General features: G+C 37.9%; 1 protein-coding gene across 1 annotated transcript in view; it reads left to right on the top strand.

The window, feature by feature from the left end:
- Nucleotides 1-649: 649 nt before the first annotated feature.
- The window catches only part of SPTLC1 (serine palmitoyltransferase long chain base subunit 1), a 30,970-nt gene continuing 11,608 nt past the window's right edge, over nt 650-20,011 (top strand). Inside the window, exons 1-7 of the mRNA XM_027671012.1 lie at nt 650-704; nt 2,455-2,603; nt 8,177-8,271; nt 11,743-11,836; nt 12,307-12,379; nt 17,449-17,581; nt 19,163-19,292. Of these exons, the coding sequence (XP_027526813.1) occupies nt 650-704; nt 2,455-2,603; nt 8,177-8,271; nt 11,743-11,836; nt 12,307-12,379; nt 17,449-17,581; nt 19,163-19,292 (729 nt within the window). The remainder of the gene's footprint in view (nt 705-2,454; nt 2,604-8,176; nt 8,272-11,742; nt 11,837-12,306; nt 12,380-17,448; nt 17,582-19,162; nt 19,293-20,011) is intronic.

The raw sequence follows: 20,011 nt of genomic DNA, 5'->3' as shown, positions 1-20,011 counted from the left end.
GCTCCGCTGTTTCTTATCACAAAAGAACTCATTAGAGATCCCATTTTTATATAAGACAGCCAGTGGATAACAGTACTATAAAAGTAGAGGGGTTTGTACAAACCAGTGTGATCTTCATGTAACCACACAGAGGTTAAAGTTCTATTCAGGTTGCATCAGCAGACAGCCTTTTATCTAGTCAGAGCATCACAAGATACTCCTTTGAAACTTCTACCTCCAAATAGAGAGTATGGAAAACACTGATGACAAGAGAGCTTCTAAGACATTTTGTATGAGATTGGAGTCCAAATCTTGAGGTAAATAAATGTAATTGACCCAGGGTTGATATCCTTTTGCCTCTCTTCTTGTTTCATTCTCAGGAGAGGAGGCCTGTGTGGTGATAGCTAAAGGAGATATGGAATGTGAACCTTTGGAGTCAAACCTCATGAGCTTCTGTTGGACACCTTACTGATGGTTACAATTTGTGCCAATTGCGTTTTTCTTTCTCATCTTGCAGGTCTCAAGCTCTACCTTGCATATGGCAAATGTCATGTGTGTTATCTAAAATTCATTTCAGATTAGTCTGTTGAACTGGGTTTTTTAAAATTTTCATGTGAAAGTTACTTTTCAGCCTTGAAAAGTTAGCCTGGTGCAGACACATAATTTTACGATGCGTCACTCTGCATACAGACTTGAATCTAGTCTGGAAAATTTCCATGGGATGAGTTGGTAGCATTTGACAACATACTGTGTTATTTATTTTGACTGAATTACTCTCTTGCTGAAGTGATCCTGCTGACCTCATTGTGGTCAACCTGCTTTAACTCCATCAGAATGACTTTGGGTACAAGTCTGCTCATAGTGTCTGCCGTGTTTCTAATTCAAATATGCTGAGGGAGACAGCAGTTAGTCAATCCAGTGTGAGCAAAAAGTGGGACAAGAGGAAGTGAACACAACTTTGAAACTGTTCTATTTAATCCAGTAGTTGTGTTTCTAAAATAAAAGATATTTAGACTGTCACAATTTGGACTAAACGATGTGCTGTTTGGACTAAGGTTATAAAGCGACATTTAAGGCATATACCAGAGCATTAAAGCATTCAGGTTCACAGTGTTTTTCTGAGTATGGGGTCAGGGTTTGTAACTTACAAGTGATGTTCACAAAGCGAGAAACAGCGTTTAAGTGCTTAGGCTTGAGTTCCTTCCTGGGGGGGATCAGCAGTGTTTGTTAGTACCCAGGCTTTGTTTTGTGATAATAAAAAGGATGTCCTGGTGATAGGCGGTGTTCTTGTATCCCTTCCTTTGGCTAAGGGTGAGAATTTATGGAAGGATTTGCAGTCCAAATATAGAAGTGCTTAGCTAATGAAGCAGGTAGCATGCTCTAGTGCACTGAATTCAGGATAATTGTAAGCACTGAAAAGCACAGGGACCTCTGTGTTAGTATACTATGTGTTCTTTAGATGTGATGGTTTGCCTATGTATTCTTAATGTTTGGTAAACTGAAAAGTACTGTGCAAAAGATAGATTTGTTATTTTCAGTTTGATATGCCTTAGGACTCCTTAGTGGTTTTAAAAACTTGTGTTCAATTTTCTTTGATTTCTGGATCGGTAGTGTGTTCCACTTATTATGTTGGCAGGTCAGATCCCACCAGGAAATGTTGATCTGTGGGATCTCTTCCCCTGACTTGAAGTGGGAGTGTGTTCATTTGTGTGCACTTTGAGTCTTTTAAAAACAGTAGACAGGAGCCTTTCTGAAATTGAATGACTAAAGTCATCATTAATACCAGGTGTCCAGTGCTGATGCTGTAACTCCATATCTGCTTTAAAGTAGCTGTACTGTCAGAGGAAACTGACTTTCCTCCCTCCAAGCACCCAAAGAGGCTAAATTTAACTGGGATAAACTCTGTGTTCTGGTTTGCTTTACATATTCCCAAACATTATGTCCACACCAGAGAGTAAATGACACAAGGACGAAACTACCTGTGTACCTGATCAAAGTGCCTGTGAAATTGACAGAAGTTGGCTATAAGGTTAGACTTAGCTTTCTTGGTAAATAATAGTAGCTGTCCCTGCTGGTGGGCTGTAGGTTAAAAGAATGGAGGGTTGAAGTGACTGTGTATAGATGACACAGACCCTCAGGCTCTTGGGATACTTCTGCTTGTTTTGAAAGCATTCTGCCTTCACAGGTACTGACTGGTGCAACCTGTATGACTTAACTGCCTTTACCCTCAATATTCAGATTATGTGGATGTGTGGAACTGAAATCCATCAGTTTAGTGTGTGATTTGTTTATGAACAGTAGACTAAATCCATTCAAACTCAAGTTAACAGCTATAAGTAGTAGCTGCAGCGCAATCCACTTTTATATAGCTACAATTTTTACTGATTTAGAAACACATGTGAGCTGGTGATCAGCCTTGGGTTGTTTTCTGAGTGTACTAGTAGGGACAAAACTGTTGTGTCACACTGCTTCAAGTAGAATTCTGTATAGACTTGTTCTTGTGCTTTTGTTTTCAGGCCCCTGCTTACCATCTCATTTTAGAAGGAATTCTAATTCTATGGATAATCAGACTTCTATTCTCCAAGACTTATAAGCTTCAAGAGCGATCTGATCTAACACTTAAGGTATGGTGGAAAAACATTTTTCCTTAGAGAAACAGTTTATAGCTATTGATATATTTGGCTGCATTACAAGTGATGCTGCTTTTTTAGAATTTCAAAGGGTGAGCTTACTTTGGACTCAGAAACTGCTTATTGCTTAAATGCTTCAGTTTGTGCTTTTAAAGTAGCACTGTGTTTGAGTCTCTGAGAAATGAAAAAGAGCTGATGTGACAGTGACTGCTAACCTATGAAGAGCTGGCATTAGCTCTAATCGGTGGATGGCTTTATTTTAAAAATGGAAGCTTTGCAATATGAACTGTAAGAGTGTAGGGGGTAGGAAAATGATCAATTTGTATATGTGTCATCTGTGAGTAATAACGCTGAGAGTTTACAGTGGATTCCACAAAACTTTGTAGTGTAGCAGCAACTTTCTTCTTTTGCAGTGTAGTTGTCTCAAAAAAAGAATACAGAGGAATGAACACAAAGGGAACTCCTATGCAGTGAAACATTGAGTGTTCAGATCATCTAGGAAAGACATGCTGTGGCTTTAAAGTAGCTTCTAATTGTCCATCCAGAAGCTAGTGTAGTTCATTTAGTAGAGTTTCCTTCCATCAGTTGGTTTCAATCTCTGGTATTTTGAAGGATATTTTTTTTTTCTTTTAAAGATTCGTTCTCTTTCAGTAGATGGTGGGAAAAGGCTCTTTGCGACTCGTGCATTATTGGTGACCTTAAAAAGCTGAAACCTATATTTTCCTTATAAAGTAAGGATTTCACTCAGGTATCTCTATGTGTATCTTGGATGTTATCATCCAGTTTCATGTTGTCATATTCATTCATGACCGACCATTTTACTGAAACTGAGTTATTTAAGAAAGTGCTCAGAGAAATCTCAAATAGTGGTATGTGGGGATGAAGTGGTGTGTGTCATTTTAACTGGGGACAATGAGCAGTTGGGAGGTTGCACATGTAGCTGGTCTGCTGCAGCTCAGTGGAAGTAAGGGTTTGGAAGGGGATCAGGAGAGGGAAAAACGTTTGGAAATGGCTTATACTTAAATAACCCCACTTTTGCAGGATGACAGTATTAAAGTTCACTGAGAGGACAGCAGTTAACAGGCTTTCTGAAAAACTGAAGCATGCAAATACATTATTGCTGTGATTCTTCTGATGAGATTTATACAAAATTTACTGAGGTTGAAGGGTGAAAAGGAATGTGAATACTAGCAAAAAGCCAAAGTGATTGAAAATTGAATTGTATACAGGCTAGATACATTGATTAACATTGGAAGGTACAGAAGAAAAAAGTTGCAGAATGCTGTGAGCTGTGTTGCATTAGAGGGTTTGACTTGAAGTGTTAAAGACACCTCTAACTTATTGTTACCTTTGTCTTGATGGCAAAACAATGTCATGGGTGAATGCTCTTTGATTTGATGGTTTGTTCAGGCTGGCTAACCATGAAGGAGGTGCAAGTTAGTCTAGCTGGCTTTACCATTGACTTCTGAAGATGGAAGTAGTTTTTTCCATAGGAAGAACTGTATTTGAAAGGGAATGTCTTGTCTACAGATAGTTTATTGAAAGTAAGCATAAAATCAACAGTGAAGTGAGAATGTGAATATATCATCTGCATATCTACATAGCTGAAGTAGTTAAGTAAACTGACACATCAGAGGCATTGAGTGGTTCCATTTCTTTTTCTACCATGTAGATAATTGCTGTGAAAAGAGGTCATTTATTTTGCGTAGGGGAATAGCTGTGGAGAACATGCAGAGAGAGATATGCCTCCTCCTTAGTCTTCACTAAAAATCCACAGATAATTAACACCAGTCTGTGTTGTGGGTTAACCCCAGTTGGCAGCTGAGCGCTGCACAGCTGCTCACATGGGAAAGGAAGAGTAAAAGCAAGAAAACTTGTGAGTAAATATAAAATTATTTAATAAACAAAGGAAAAGTGGAAGAAGAGAGAAATAAGACAAGTAATGTGAAGGTGATCACGCAACTATTCCCATGGATGGACCAGTACCAGCCAGTTCCCGAGGAAAAGGTGGCTAACTTCCCTACAACTCCTCCCTTTTATTTCTGCGTGATGTCATATAGTATGAAATATATCTTTGGTTATTTCAGGTTGTCTGCCTGACTGTGTCCCCTCCCAATCTCTTGGGGGCGTCCTCCAATCTATTCACTGTGGGGACAGAGTGAGAAACAGAAGGTGTAGCACTGTGCAAGGACTGTTCAGCAGGTGCTACAGCTTTAGTGTGTTACCAGCATTGTTTTGGTTGCAGGTGTAAAACACGTGTGCTTTACAAACATATGAGCTGCTACGAAGAAAATCACCACTGTCACAGTCAGACCCAGTAGGGTCTGTTTCATACAGTACAGGATCCCACACAGCCAGGCTTCTCTGTGTGTGTTGATCTGCATGTGCCAGCTGTTCACCAAGGAGACTGCTCATTTGCCTTCTGGCTTGTTCTAGTTTGAGTCATGCTGTGGTGCCCAGACTTCACCACATGAGAAAGCCACTGGAGGAGACAGGCCAGCTCAGGTGGTAGAGCTTACGCTAATTTTATGCCAACTACTCATGTAATGTTGCAATTGCATGTTGCAGTGAGAATATGAAATGGAAGTATCTCTACAGTGTATGCACATAGCCGGACCCCTAGTGGTCTAGTGGTTAGGATGTGGCACTCTCACCGCCGCGGCCCGGGTTCGATTCCCGGTCAGGGAACTCCCTCGAGCAGATGGAGCTCGTCAGCCCAGTAAGGGCATCCATCTAAGAGAAGGTCACTCTAAACAAAACCTACATCCTGAGGACCTCACTGCCATTGTCCAAGCTTGCTTGGCCCCGGCAAATGAACCTTAGGATTAAAGGGTGGGCTCCGTTCAGCGCACGCTGTGTCTCACCTAAAAAATCCATTGCGCAGGCTCGAAAGGTAAAAAACCTTTCCCAAAATCTTCGTTCGCGAAGACTGGCCTCTATATCTATACTCATGTAATGGTACTTGAAGTTTCTCTGTGAATTATTGTTGGGGTTGCTGCCAGAGCGGAGCTGGCTCTGTGTAATAAGTATTAATGCAGAAAACCACTATTGCACAGCAATCCTAATGTGATGTGTTGTACCAGTCTGTCCTGGGGAACTAGAATGGTATATTGTGCAACGTAGTGCACTTCGGAGTCACACTTGTAAAACAGTGAAGAAATCCACCATGAAGGTGGCTTCTGGGTTCAGTCAAATGTGTAGCAAGAGTACAATGAAATCCAGTGCAGAAATCAGCTTTCAACTGATTGACTGTCATCCTCTGATGACAGTGTTTGTAGGTATTCCTACTTGTTCTCTTTCAAAATAAGGAGATCTCCCAAACCATTGACTAAAAAGGTGGAGTACTTCTCTGATAGTGTAAGTTCCTTATAGTTTGGCATTTTGAGAAGCATAAAAATGTCTGTGACCAGACAGGGTGCTAGACATAGATTCTTATGGGCTTCTCACACAAAGTAAAATCTGTAGAAAGTGTCAAGGTGACAGTGAGCTGGAGCAGGCTGTGGGAGTTTGCACGGCATCATTTAGCCATGCATGAAAGGAAGGTGCCCTACAGGTTTACATGTATTTTACTCTGTAGTAGATGATACTGAGCTTTTCTCTCAAAATTTCTGAAATTCTACTGGGAGTCACATCTCACTATTTGTAAATGGGGTGAAGAGTTGTTTTCTTCAGTTTTAGTATTTCTACTGCAGTAGTAGCATGGAAAGTGTTTTATTTAAGTGCTATTAGTCTGGAGGCTAGAAAGTTCCTGTTAGAGACAAATGTTTAATGCAAGCCTGAGAAATATGTAGGCCACAAGAGCTCTGTCTTGCGGGAACAGCATTCACAGACTAACCAGATGTTGTTCTACAGGGGAGAGCAGATGTTCTTGTAAAGGTTTTCAGTAGTTTTGAACCAAGACTCTCTATGTAGGTAAAGTTTCTCTTGTGTATGAGCATAGCTTGAAAGCAAGAAATTTCTAACTAGCATGACCATTATTTGTGCCAAGTTATGCCATGATGATACCTGGGTCTATAAATGCTGTGAAATTGAAGACCTGTTATTTGAGGATCAGTAAATAAAAATATTATTAATCTTTGGATATTAACACAGGTGTGTGTGTGTGACATTCTTTCAGAACATTAGTGCTAGCTAAGAACTATCTTCATGAACAAAATTGCTACCTCTTCTTAAGAACCTGGGTCACAAAGCAACTTTTTTAATAATTTGTGTTGAACCTGTTTCTCTTACCCAGAGTATCTGGCAATTAAAAAGTAAAACCCACAACCAACAAAATACAGCTACCCAAAGCCATTTTGTATCTGTGGGCAACCCTGTGTATTTAATAAGTGTATTTAAAGTGTTTTTATGTGTATGCACAAATGTATGCAAGATTCTCTTACGTGTAGGATTAGGCTTCAGAGAGCCAGAAAGTCCAGAGTCCAAGGGATAATTGGGCTGGAAAAGTCATACCCAGGCGATCACAGCAGGGCACCAACATTGCTGCCTCCACACTCCTAATCTGAGACACTCATGGGGACTTCAGTCTCAGCACCAGTTGCAGTTTGGGTTAGGGTTCAGAGAGCCAGAAACTAATTGTATTGTTAAATGTAGTTTCCTTTCCTCTTTTTTTTTTTTTTTACATATCTTTATTTGATTTTGTACAGCTTTGAAAAATGTATTTGTGAAAAAAAAATTAAAAAGGAAAAAAAAATGGCTGTGGTGTTTTTAAAAATCGATTGCAGAATTTATGTTTTGGTATTGAAATAAGCAGCTTTAAATAAGCAGCCTTTTTGAAACAGAGAAATACAAATTTATTGTAGTCATGCCCTTCAAAGTTAGTGTGTTTACAATATGTAGCCAGGTACTGGTTGCTGTACTAGTAAATAATCCTCTGTGAAAGTTCTGCTTTTGTCGTATTAACAATGATTTTGGTGCTTTGCTTGAGTGATGGCTAATTTATGGGGAACAAGTGCACTTGTTCTACTGGTTCACTGTATGTCCTTTGGAATCCTATAACTGAGATTTTCCAAATAGTCTAAAGCACTTTGAAAATTAATGTGCACTCAGTATTCCTCCATGGCTAGGTGGGGGGTATATGTGGTTTAGTAGTTGTTGTTACCTTTTCTTGTGCATTTGTCAGTTTTTCTCTAGTGTATCCTGCTCACATATTTGTTACTTTGCTAAGTATTTTAATACCACTGTTGTTGAAACAGCACTGTTGAGGAATTGAGAATGTAAAGTGAGGCAACTTATATTCAATTTTTATGTAATTTGTATTCAATTCCATAAACTGTAGAGGAGGATTTTCATAATTAACAGATTGTAATGAATTAAAATTTGTCAGGGACACCAAATTAGTATCTCATCTCTTTGTTGTCATGTTAAGATCTTTAATGCACAGGCACAACTGGTCTGTTTCTTTACATCTAACATCCTGAGGTTATATCAATTCTAAGTGTCTCAGAAAAGTGACATGGACTAACATACGTGATTTCTAATGCAATTGTTATCAACTGTTTATTAGTGCATAATGTATTTTTTAGTGGAATTCCCTTTTTCAACAGTATTTCTATTCTCCTGATCAGGAAAAAGAAGAATTGATTGAAGAATGGCAGCCAGAGCCTCTTGTACCTCCTGTGCCAAAAGATCACCCAGCTCTCAATTACAACATTGTTTCAGGGTAAATGTAACCAAAATATATTCTGTATTTTTATTTCAGCTCAAATACTTGATGTCCATATTTTTAAGCATATTACTTACTAAGCATCTCCATATCCTTAAAACCTTTCATAAATTAATTGCATTTTTAGAGAGCATGTCACTGAAAAGATGGTCTTGGTTTTGCAACATTATGGAGACTATATCACTAAGAAAATCTTTCTTACTTTTAAGTTTTATCATTAATTTTTTTTTTCAATGTTGGGGGTGGGGGAGGAATATTGTATCTTTGCCTCCATTGGGGATCTGTATTGTTTGGTAGTAATTAGTTTCATTTTTTCTGGATATGTGGACTTAGACCTCCAAAAGTGGTTGCCACCCTCTCATGTCATTGCAAATCACTTCAGAAGAAACTGATTTTGTATCTAGCCACTTGGCACTTCTTGAAAAGTTGCTCCTCTTTGGACAATCAGAATTGGAGATGCTGCATTGTAAAGCTGTTTTGTGAGGAATTTATGGCTCAGCATTACTTTCTTGTGTGTTACATGGCTTTTAAAATGTATGCTGTATTTCAGAAATTGTTCTGACATTTCCTCTTACAAGTTTCAGATTTGTGTGTCAGTAACTTTTACTGGATAAGCACTCATAATATCCTGCCAGAAATACTTTGAATAATTTGAAATAATTTAGTGACAGAGCACAATTATCTGCTGTCATAGTGAGCTTCATTTTAACGGTTCTGCCACTACAGAGAAGTCTGCCATAGAAAAGGGCTCTCTCTCATAATCAACTGTGATGTGAACAATCCTTCTGTTATTGTTCAAAATTTCGAAACAAGCAGTACTGTGGAGTTAAAGGGAGTGTTGGATGTTTAAAAAAACCTGAACAAATGTATCTTCTAGAATGATTTGGAAAATGTTTGAATTCTTTAGAACTTTCCAGTGCTAACAGCTAGGAAATATATTGTGACAGAATGCTAATGTCTTGTGGCTGTTAAACTTAATAGTGACTGTGGGGAAGACTTGACATTTGTTTTATAATATTTTTCACTGCCAACTAACTGCTTTCCCACAAGTTGCTCAACAGCAATGAGACTGTAACTTTGAGTATGAGCTTATCCCATGTTTCAGAATTAATACAGAAAGGTTATCTGCATCCTGATTTCATCTCAAGAGCATTTCCCTTTTTTAACTAGTATTTTAGGGGTCCCTATTCGTGCTGTTGAGGTACTCTTTCCGTGGTGTCCATGTCTTAATGTCTGTTGTGAATAGTGAGTTATAGAATTCCTAGTCATAAACTGGTTGTTTTGGAAGGGACCTTTAAAGATCATGTCATCAGAACTTCCTGGGCAGGGACACCTTCCACTAAACCAGGTTGCTCATCCGCTCTAGGAGTGGGGCATCCACAGCTTTTCTGGCCAACCCGTTCCAGTGCCTCACCACCCTCAGTAATCTTAAGTAATATTACATATTTACAGTAATATGTGGATAGGGCTTATACAAGCTCATAACCACTCTGGAAAAACTAAATATTTCAAAAATTTTGACCCTATTTTTGTGGGGGCAGCATACTTCCTCCTCCCTCAGTATGCAGAGCAGTATGTGCTCTGTGATAATAATGCTCCTTTCTGCTGAACACTTGCATAATCCCAGTGAGGTTGCCAAATGATGAGCAAAGCCAAAGATGCAGAGACTTGTCCAAACTAAAAAAGTAATCCATCTGTAATCAGTGATGAAGAAGGTACCCATGACAGGTCAGTCACGGTCCAGAAATTAGTTACTTCTTGTAGGAGACTTTCTGTGAACTAATCTATGCAAGATAGCTTAGTTGTACAAGATCTCATTCAGAAAATGTGAATCTATTTCCTAAAACAGTACACCTGCAAAATTTCTGATTCTTGTTCTGCTGATTCTTGTTCTGCTTTAAAATAAGTCACATCATTAGCGCCTTCTTAACTTTATTGTATTCTGCGACTGATTTTTCAATACATGCAACATGTAAGTGAGATGTCCAAGAACAGTTGGCATGCTTTCAGTCCTTGAAAGACAGTTTCTGAAGGATTTGCTTGCAAGTTCTTTGAATATAGCTTGAAATTATATTTTTATTTACAGTTTCAGCTAGATCACTTCGTATCTCGTAACTGTTTTCCCTAACCATGATAACTAATGAATTGTGTTATAGTAGGAAAAGGGAGTTACATGAAAAGATAAAGAAATTAAGTGTTTCAGTATCTTTGTTTCACAAAGACATTGTTTTTGACATTGCAAAGCAGGTTTTAGGATGCCATCAGCATCCATGTTTTGGTTATAATTAATCACTGAAATAAGCTTTTCCATTAGTGTTTTCTGCCTAATCCTGGGTGTTCCTTTAGAAGTTTGGGTAAAATTCTGATAGCAAAGTGTGGCCCTGTTTTCATGAGGGCTGCAGCTTTGTAAGGACCAAGTTGTTGGTGAATATTAGTGTGTTTGTTAGGCTGGAGAGATGGAGCTGTGAGGCAAATTGTTGTAAATTTACCAGATTTGATAGTATGTTGGGAATATATTGAAACTCATGTTAGTGTCAAAACGCATAGGTATAGGTCTGCTCTTATGGATATCTGTGAACCTAAGTAGTTGTTTCACTTACTAGGACATCCAGACTTTGGTACAGCTCCTTGATCAGCTAGATGGATGAACAGATGCAGGTGTATTCTCAGTGGCAGTCAGTTCCCCAAGACATTTTGCTGCACATTTCTATGATGCTACTGCTGTGCAGAATATGCACTGCTGTAATGCAGGACAGCTCCTTTGTGGGGACAGGGTCAGCATTCAAAAGATGCTCAACACGTGCACGGTGTTAGCAGAAAGCTTTCCAAATCTTTTGCCATTGCTTAGTTGAAGCAACAAATTTGCTTAATTTTTTTAAAGTGAACAGATATAAAACAAAATCATGGCAGTTTTTTGAAGTTCAGGCGGTTCAATGTTTTTCTTAATTCGCAGCAAATAGCTTCAACTTACAAATTTATTTGCTTTGCGTACCAAATGTACCCATTGAAATATTGTGAGCCACCAGATTTGGAGCAGCTGTGCACGGGCATTTGACATTTGAGCAGCCCTGTTTAATTTTGATTGAGAAAATTGCTCAGTGCTAGTTTGTAGTATTCCTTCTTGCAAATAGATATGACTGTGCCTTTAAAGAAGAAGCTTTATTTATCTCCTCAGGAATCATCTTTCTATGAATTAAATTTTCAACAAGGAATTACTAAATATGTCAGGAACATAGTAGCAGTTTATTAAATTACAGGAATAGTGGTTTTGCTGAGTATAGTAGGATATTTGTGACTTGACACTGAACTTAAATATTGATTGTGAGCTGCAAGGGAAGAAGTGGAAAGAGAGCCTTGAAAAACCTGTGTGCCTTCTATTGTTGAAAAACAAAACTCTGTGCTGTTTGACTTTTTAGGAAAATGGCAACTGTTCATTCATAACAATAGGCCTGTAATTTTTTTTTTCAGTCCTCCGACCCATACAATCACTGTTAATGGGAAGAAATGTATAAACTTTGCATCATTTAACTTTCTTGGACTTTTGGACAATGAAAAGGTTAAGGTGAGTTCTTCCAGTTATTGTATTTGTTTGATTATTCCTCTTTTACTTTGTGTGTTATCTTGACAATAAGAATAACTTCAGAAAACATGAACTTTGTCAAGAACATACACTTCTAAAGCAGCAAGGAAGGTTATAAACCTTGTAATTTTGTGCTGTTTAAGTTTGTATTTTTTGCTAAAGTTTAATCCTGGTGTACTGCTGCATACTAGCTGATTATTAAGTTAGATTAGTGTTTAATGTCCTTACGTAATAGAATAAAATGAATGATACTTAAACACTTGTCTAAAGTAGCTTTGATGTGACATTAATTCATAGAAATCAGTACATTATTATCCTTTATGTAAAGCAGGTCATGTTATGTCTTACAAAAACTGGTCTGTGTACAGTGGTGTAAAATTGACAGTGTGAAGCGTAAGGGAGAGTTAGAAAGTTAGTGCAGGAATGTTTCATGTAATTCTTTCCTGTTAAAGAGTGCAGCCCAGGCATCTCTGAAGAAATACGGTGTTGGCACTTGTGGACCTAGAGGATTCTATGGTACTTTTGGTGAGTAACTTTTTTGATCTGCCTTTAAGGGTCAGACTGTTTTGGTAACTCAGCCAAAATAGTCCTGTATATAAGCAAGAAATTATTTCTGCTGCTTTGCAAAACAGTTGTCCTCTAACACACATTTTACTGTAATTGTTGAGGATTGGTAGCATTTATTGTTCCTAGCTTTGATTCTTATTATTTTATCTATTTTCCTACTCTTTCTGATGACGGTGTTGGAGGAGAATTGCAAATGGTATGATCTGTTTTGGTTCTGCTCACCGTGGTAGAAGGAAGAAATAAACCTATTGGAATTAATAATGCATGGTGTATATAAGTGTAAGTAGAAGTGTAAATTAAAGTTCCTAAGTAGACCACAAGAGGGCAGTCTGATTTCTGTGATAAAGATTGCTAGTTACGTTTATCTAATGCTGTAATTGAAGTTTTTCATTACTGATAACTTTAGTGTTGTAATTGAGAGATTTTATGACATGGCAGGTGTTACTAAGGTAGGGTGTTTTTTCATTCTTTATAAGAAGTAGGAAGTTGTTAAATATCAGGCTCTGGAAATAGGTTCTTTACAGGCATTTATATTTTGCATGTAAACCAAAGAGTAATATATGAATAGCTGCAGTTGCAGGCTGAAACCATCAACTCATCTTGTGAACTTTCCAATCTCTTCCCAGAGGCAATGGAATTCAAAGTATGTCTGAGTACTCAAACTATTTCAGAGTTAGATTCCTGTAGCCTTGACTCAAATTCAAGACTAACTTTACTTGGTTAATCAAGCTAGTCCTTTAGGTGATAAACCGGGTGCTGTACCTAAAATTTGATTTGGAAGAAGTCTATATTTCAGAACAGGGCTGAGTCTTTGGTCTTACTCTTACAGATTCTTCATTAACCTAGAACCGTGGTTCGTTTCTGAGGAACGTGCCGGTAGCCCATTGATTAGTAGAGAGGGAACTCTTAGGAAACTAGATTCCCTCACCGATGGCAGTTTAGCAGTGGTCTGTTGAAATTCACACAGGCTTTCCATCCCTCCCTGCCCCTGAAAAAAACCAAACCACTGAAATGCTCAAAAAAAGTTGCGGATCAGTGCCTCCCACCTTTTGAGTCCAAGACGATTTTAAATTTTGTGAAGTCTTTTGCTTTGTTTCTTTCTAGTAATTGTTTGAAACACACTGATTAAAAGTTGACTTTCTCTGGTAAGGGAGATTCTTTGACTTGTTTCCTGCCCTCTTTGGAAATCTAATCCTCAGATGCAAACTGGATAGCTTTTGCTATTCATTGGCTTCTGAAATTTTGGGTAAGTGCTTCATTTCACAAAGCAGGGGCTCTAATCTGTATGACATCACTAGAGAAGTGATGTTATACTGACCTCCTTGAGATAACTTTTACAGATAAAGTAATGGAGACTTGATTTTAAATGGAAGACAAACTCCTGATGTACTTGTTCAGTGCCAGTCTTCCCATTGTCACCTGTCATGAAACATTTGAGTATTGCAGGATTATGAATCTCTGAGAAGAAACACTTGCATCTTGCATCATTAATGTTGTATGCCTTAAACTTTTCACTCAATTTTTTGTGTGCTGTGACTTTGGTAAATAAGTCTTGTTCTGTGCAGAACTACACAAAATTTCCTCTTACTTAACTATGTAGAATTTAATTGATAATTGTCAATTGTTATTGCTCAGGCTTCTCCCCTCTTAGGTGCTGATATGTCCTATCAATATTAGAGATCTCTTTATTTGAAACATAGATATCATGGTATAATTTATTTTGAATGGAGACTTGATTCTTCATATCTATGCCAGTTTGAAGATATAGAGTAGATTTAGTGAGTCCCTATTATGACATTTTTACTTTGTGTTGTATCCCTGAAAAATGTATCCATGCCTTCATCCTATGATGATCTTGAAATACTTGTATATTCACACAATGAATACTGAATACTTGTGTTTTCTCCGTAGTGACAGGTGAAGGGTGTGTCATTTGTTTGGTGGTGGGGGTTTTTTAAGGCTATTGTTGGTTGCTTATCAGCCACAAGATTGGTACTACATAAAAGGTAATGTAGGATTCGGTCTCATTTCTGCTTTTGACTTGCCTGTGAGCACATGGTAGGCACTAAACTGGCACTTCTTAGCAGTTATTAACAATATTAGGAACAGTGTGGCCAACAGGTCTAGGAAAGTGATTCTTGCCCTGTACTCAGCACTGGTGAGGCCACACCTGGAGTGCTGTGTCCAGCTCTGGGCCCCTCAGTTCAGGAAGGACATTGAGGGGCTGGAGCAGGTCCAGAGGAGGGCAACTAGGCTGGGGAAGGGACTCAAGCACAAGTCCTATGAGGAGAGGCTGAGGGAGCTGGGGCTGTTTAGCCTGGAGAAGAGGAGGCTCAGGGGAGACCTCATCCCTCTCTACAACTCCCTGAGAGGAGGGTGTAGCCAGGTGGGGGTTGGTCTCTTTTCCCAGGCAACCGTCAGCAAGACAAGAGGGCATGGTCTCAAGTTGTGCCAGGGGAGGTTTAGGTTGGATATTAGAAAGAATTTCTTTACAGAGAGGGTGATCAGCCACTGGAATGGGCTGCCCAGGGAAGTGGTGGATTCTCCATCCCTGGAGATTTTTAAAAAGAGACTGGATGTGGCATCAGTGCCATGGGCTGGGAACTGCAGCGGTAGTGGATCAAGGGTTGGACTTGATGATCTCGGAGGTCCCTTCCAACCCAGCTGATTCTATGATTCTATGATTCTGTGATTCTATATTAGCTGTATTAAGGTTTCATAATTTGTAAGCTGTCACAGTCTTATCTCTGTCCAAATGTACTTTAGGTGGTATTTGCAGTTTTCAGTCAAGCTAGGCTAATCCAAGTGATGTAACCAGACTAAAGCAAAACATTGCAATAAAAATAAGAGAGTCAGATAGTATTCTGTTTTTATCGTGGTGAAATCTTAAATTAATAGTGCCTTAAAACTTTCCAATCTCACAGTCACACAAAGCATTCATTCCCTTATGTAATGATGCATCAAATGTGTGTCATTTTGAACTTAACTGTTCTTGCCCTTGGCAGAATTCACTTAGGCTTGTAAACCTTTTTTCTGCGACATAAATCTGAATGTATTTGTCAGATGCTATGGCTGACAATATTTCTTTTGCCCACTGCTCCTACCTAGACATTGCTTACTTAGTGGTGCTTGTTGCCCAGTGAGAAAGATGCAAGTTCTGAATTTGAACTGTGATGGTCTTGTTATCTTTTTCAGTTTTTTAGTTAAATTATGTAAGTAGTCTTTTACACTCCAACAAAACATTTTTCCCCCTTAGGTATCAGTAGCTGACCACTCAAAAGTAATTCAGTCCTTGTTTCCCTTAATTTGTTATTCTCTACTGACAGAGCTTGAAGAAACATTTTTGGCTGAATGTTGTTTATATTGCACATTTTAAGTGCCATGTGGCCAGTCTGTTTTTTTATTTTTTGGTTATTGCCGATCTTTCTTGGGCTTTTTGTTCAATAACTGAATCAAAGGTCATCCCTCATGTTTTGAGACCTCACTGAAGATTGTTTCATTGATCCTGAAGTCCATGTAACAATGAAGAAAAAGACATAAAGATTCTGAAAAAGACTACTTAAAATCTCAGTCAGAAAGAATATGAGCTAAATCCAGTCAGTATCCTTCCTTCCAAAAGGCTTTTTAGAAGAAAGGCTATTCTGATTTTCTCTGAATGTTTGGTATATCTAATGCAGCTGGATCAAAGTGATAGGGCGCAAAAGAAAACTTCCAAATAATGAGTGATTAAACTGTTTTCATTTAAAACCAGTGGGAAAAACAAATAAAAGAATTGCTTTCCATTCCATTTTTTGATGCTCAGGTGAACATTAGGGAAGGATTGGTGGAGATTTATAGTTTGCAGGCTATGGATAAAATTGCTCTTGACTGAGTGATTGGGAGGCTGTTGTTTGAAGAAACACCTTTTGCTTTTATTTGTGTAAATATATAAATCAGATGGATGTGTCCTCTTCGGGAAAGGTTATGCTAGATATGTTTACTTTGGCAAAGTTGATATTTTTACAATATCCTTTCTTTCTACACCCTTGCTGTTGGTGTCTGGCTGGAAAGAGCAACATTGACATAACCATGCCCCATAGACTCTTGATGGAATCTATACATAATTGATGTTGCCTGACTAGATTTTAGTTTCAGTGAACTTTCAATAATAACTGCAAAAAGGTAACATTTGGCCAGTAGGGATCTTTCAAGTCACACGGTAACTTTTTATTTCCAGTTGATAAAAGGCATAATTCTCTTGACTATTGCTACCAGAAGCAGGTAATGGCAAGAGAGTTAGACAGCAGAAATAACAGTTTGTCTGATGCAGGTTATTTTGCTTAGGCAGAATACTTAATGCTGTGGTTACTTTTCTGCAGCAACAATTCACTCACCAGGTGGTATTTATATACCACATTTATATACCCTTTTTCGTATTTGATTTTGGTCACTTTGACCAAATTGGTTTGGGAAATGCTTGTGTGTATAATTGTGTCAATTTATCTTAAGGGTAAGTAATCTGTAGCTTGGAGATGTGACCTTTTCAATTGACTGAAGTGCATTCAGGAGGTGGTTTATGATTTGCAGTCTGACAAGAGCAGTTTTCTGTTACAGTGATAGCTGTGCTTGTGTAGTGGAAGCATCAGCTTGGAAGAACCGACAGTCTGCCAACAGGACCTTGTTAATTGCTGTAAATTACATAATTTTTTCTCTGACTGTAGTAACTGTGCTCTCTAGTCACAGTCCAGGAACTCTACATAATTTACTTAGTAGATTTTTAATTACCATTGCATAAGAACATCAGAGAAACGTGTTGCATAAATATTTTCAGATCTGTCAAAGCTTGTGATTAATATCAAGTTACTTGTCAGTTTAACTGAGGATGGATTGGTTGCAACTGGGTTTTGGGAAGTTACTTATTTTAATGCTCTTCCTACAAATAAAAGTTGTGTTTCCTTCAATTAGATAATTGATAAAAGCAATGGTAGTCTTTCTGATGTAAAAACAAGTTAGCTGTCTAAGATCTTTTAAATTTTTCTCTCAAACAGATGTGCACTTAGAATTAGAAGAACGGCTTGCAAAATTCATGAGGACTGAGGAAGCTATTATATACTCATATGGATTTGCAACAATTGCCAGTGCTATTCCTGCATATTCAAAGAGAGGGGACATTGTGTTTGTGTAAGTGTTGTTTTCTACTTGGGAAATTCCAGATTAAGGAATTTTCCTTTCAATTTTTCACGTTTGCTAATCATATTAAGTTGCACATTTAGAAATATTGCTGGTTTTGATCAAGTATATCAAGCTAAAATATATTTTCTTTGCCAAATACTTGAAATCAGCTACTGCTTTGATCATGAACATGCAGACCTGGGCACTCAGCTGAAGAAAAAGCAAAATAACTTGTGCATTCAAGAACTAACATAATTCTAATACCTAATTTTCTTCTTAATAAACTGTACAGTCATACTGCTGTTCTTCTGTTTACTGCTGGCTTTTCACCTTTTTTTCCAGGACAGTTGTTCCCCTCGTGCCTGTTTGCAGTGGATTTAGTTGGATAACTGTTGGTACATGTTAAAATAACACAAAGAGAGCTATGCAGGGTCAAATAAAGGATTCAGCAAGCCCAGTATGTATCTGGTCCCTGAGAGCAGCCAGTGATAATTTGTCTGGGGAAGAGTGAAAAACCAGGAGAAAAAAATGTAACAGTGCTCAACTTTCTGGGCAAAATAAGAGGGCTTAGATTTAGTTAAGAGTTAATGGATTTTCCTTAAGCTTTCTGATTCTTTTAGTACTTAGATCTGTAATATGCACGATGTTTCTGTGATGTGCAATTTCATAGTTTTAACTTGAACATTTTATGAAAAATGTGAAGAAATACCTATTTTGAATATAATACGTACTAATTTCAATTGATGCATTTGATTTTTAGGCAGGGAATTGATGTGTTTTCTCCGTGGGATTAGCGAGTGAGTGGCTGTGTGGGGCTTAGCTGCCTGTTGTGGTTAAGCCACAACACACTGATACTTTTATATTTGTCTGCCAAAAATCTTTCTTGGGTGCTCTCTTTTCCAAGTGTAAAGTTTGCAGCCTGTCTGACTTCTCTACAGAAGTTCTTTCATAAATTTAATCATGCTTTTTGGCTGTCTTTGGTTAACGATCATATATTAATTATATATTTGATCAGTGATTTTGAGACAAATGACCAGGACTGTGACACTACTCAAGGATACCAGTGTATCCTGGATTTAATTATCTCATACTGTGAGATTGCATATCCCATCATACTTGGAAGTTTGCTGTTCCAACACTTAAAAATGGCAGATTGTTCTCTGAACATGGAGAAATTATTCCCAAAGGACATTAAAAATGAGGTTTTGAATACTACTATAAATGTAAAAGGCACATCTTTGAGCTTTTTTTTTCTAAGACCCAGAGCAAACAGAGTCAGAAGTTTCTGGAATGATTACCATGGTATTATTCCTGGTCCATGAAACATTGTGCTGAAACTGCTGTCACATGCAAACAAAAGGACCAGTGTACACATCAAGAAAAAAACCTGTTGGCTTGCTTTTAGTTGCTGTAGTGCGTAGGGAAATTGAGAAACTTTGGAAATAAATTTTCAAAACATAAATAAAATATGAGACACTTTAAAAAAAAAAATCTGCTTTTATCTACAAATATCTGCTCAAAAGCAGGACAGCTTCCTTTGAATAATTGTTAAACCGAGTGCAAACTTAGGAGGGTTTCCTGTATTTACAGAGATGAAGCTGCCTGCTTTGCTATTCAGAAGGGATTACAAGCATCTCGTAGTAACATCAAGTTGTTTAAGCATAATGATATGGCTGACCTTGAACGACTGTTGAAAGAACAAGAGACTGAAGATCAAAAGGTACCATTGCTTTGAAGAAATATTTGTACTCTTTTGTGCCACCTCCCCCATGTTTTTTTTACTGGGTCGTGTAATTGAGTGGATGCAGTGCTTATATAGGCAGTTACTCAGTTTTCATAAATCTCTATTGTACAGTTAATGTCGCTTATGTAATTGAGATAATTTTAAAATAAATGTGTATTAATTTGTATTTGTCTGCCTAACGACTAGAATTGAGCTCACAGGAATTAGTAGCAGGGTGATATCTTTATGGACAGATGACTGAAGTGAGATATTGTTCAATTTTTTTTTTTAAATACCATTGCAGAGATTTTTGGGTCTCTGAGAAATTTGTGTAACTGCATTTACCTAATAAATTATGCAAGTTAATTATGACTTCAAATGCCACATTATAAAATCAACACAAAAATGGCTAGTCCTAACCCTTTAATTTATAGAATCAACATAGTTGATTTTTTTTTCTTGGTTTTCCCCTGTCTTGCATTCAACTCTTGAGATATTCTCTCTCTTGAAAAATTTGAGTCAGTTTGATGTCTTGCTTCTCATTCTGACAGTGGTGCTAAAGGGTGTCCAAAAACTAATACTAAGATGAGGATCAGCAAGTACAGAGAACTTGGTTAAAAGAATTAACTGAGTAGCTATCATGATTATAAGGTTTGTTCATGGAACGCTGGCAAGTTACAGGCAATTGGAAGAAGGCTGGTTCTGGGGTAACACAC

This window comes from Neopelma chrysocephalum, unplaced genomic scaffold (assembly GCF_003984885.1).
Source record: "Neopelma chrysocephalum unplaced genomic scaffold, ASM398488v2 Primary Assembly neopelma1_97017, whole genome shotgun sequence".
Taxonomy (NCBI): domain Eukaryota; kingdom Metazoa; phylum Chordata; class Aves; order Passeriformes; family Pipridae; genus Neopelma; species Neopelma chrysocephalum.
This window is presented reverse-complemented; position numbering and strand designations above follow the sequence as displayed.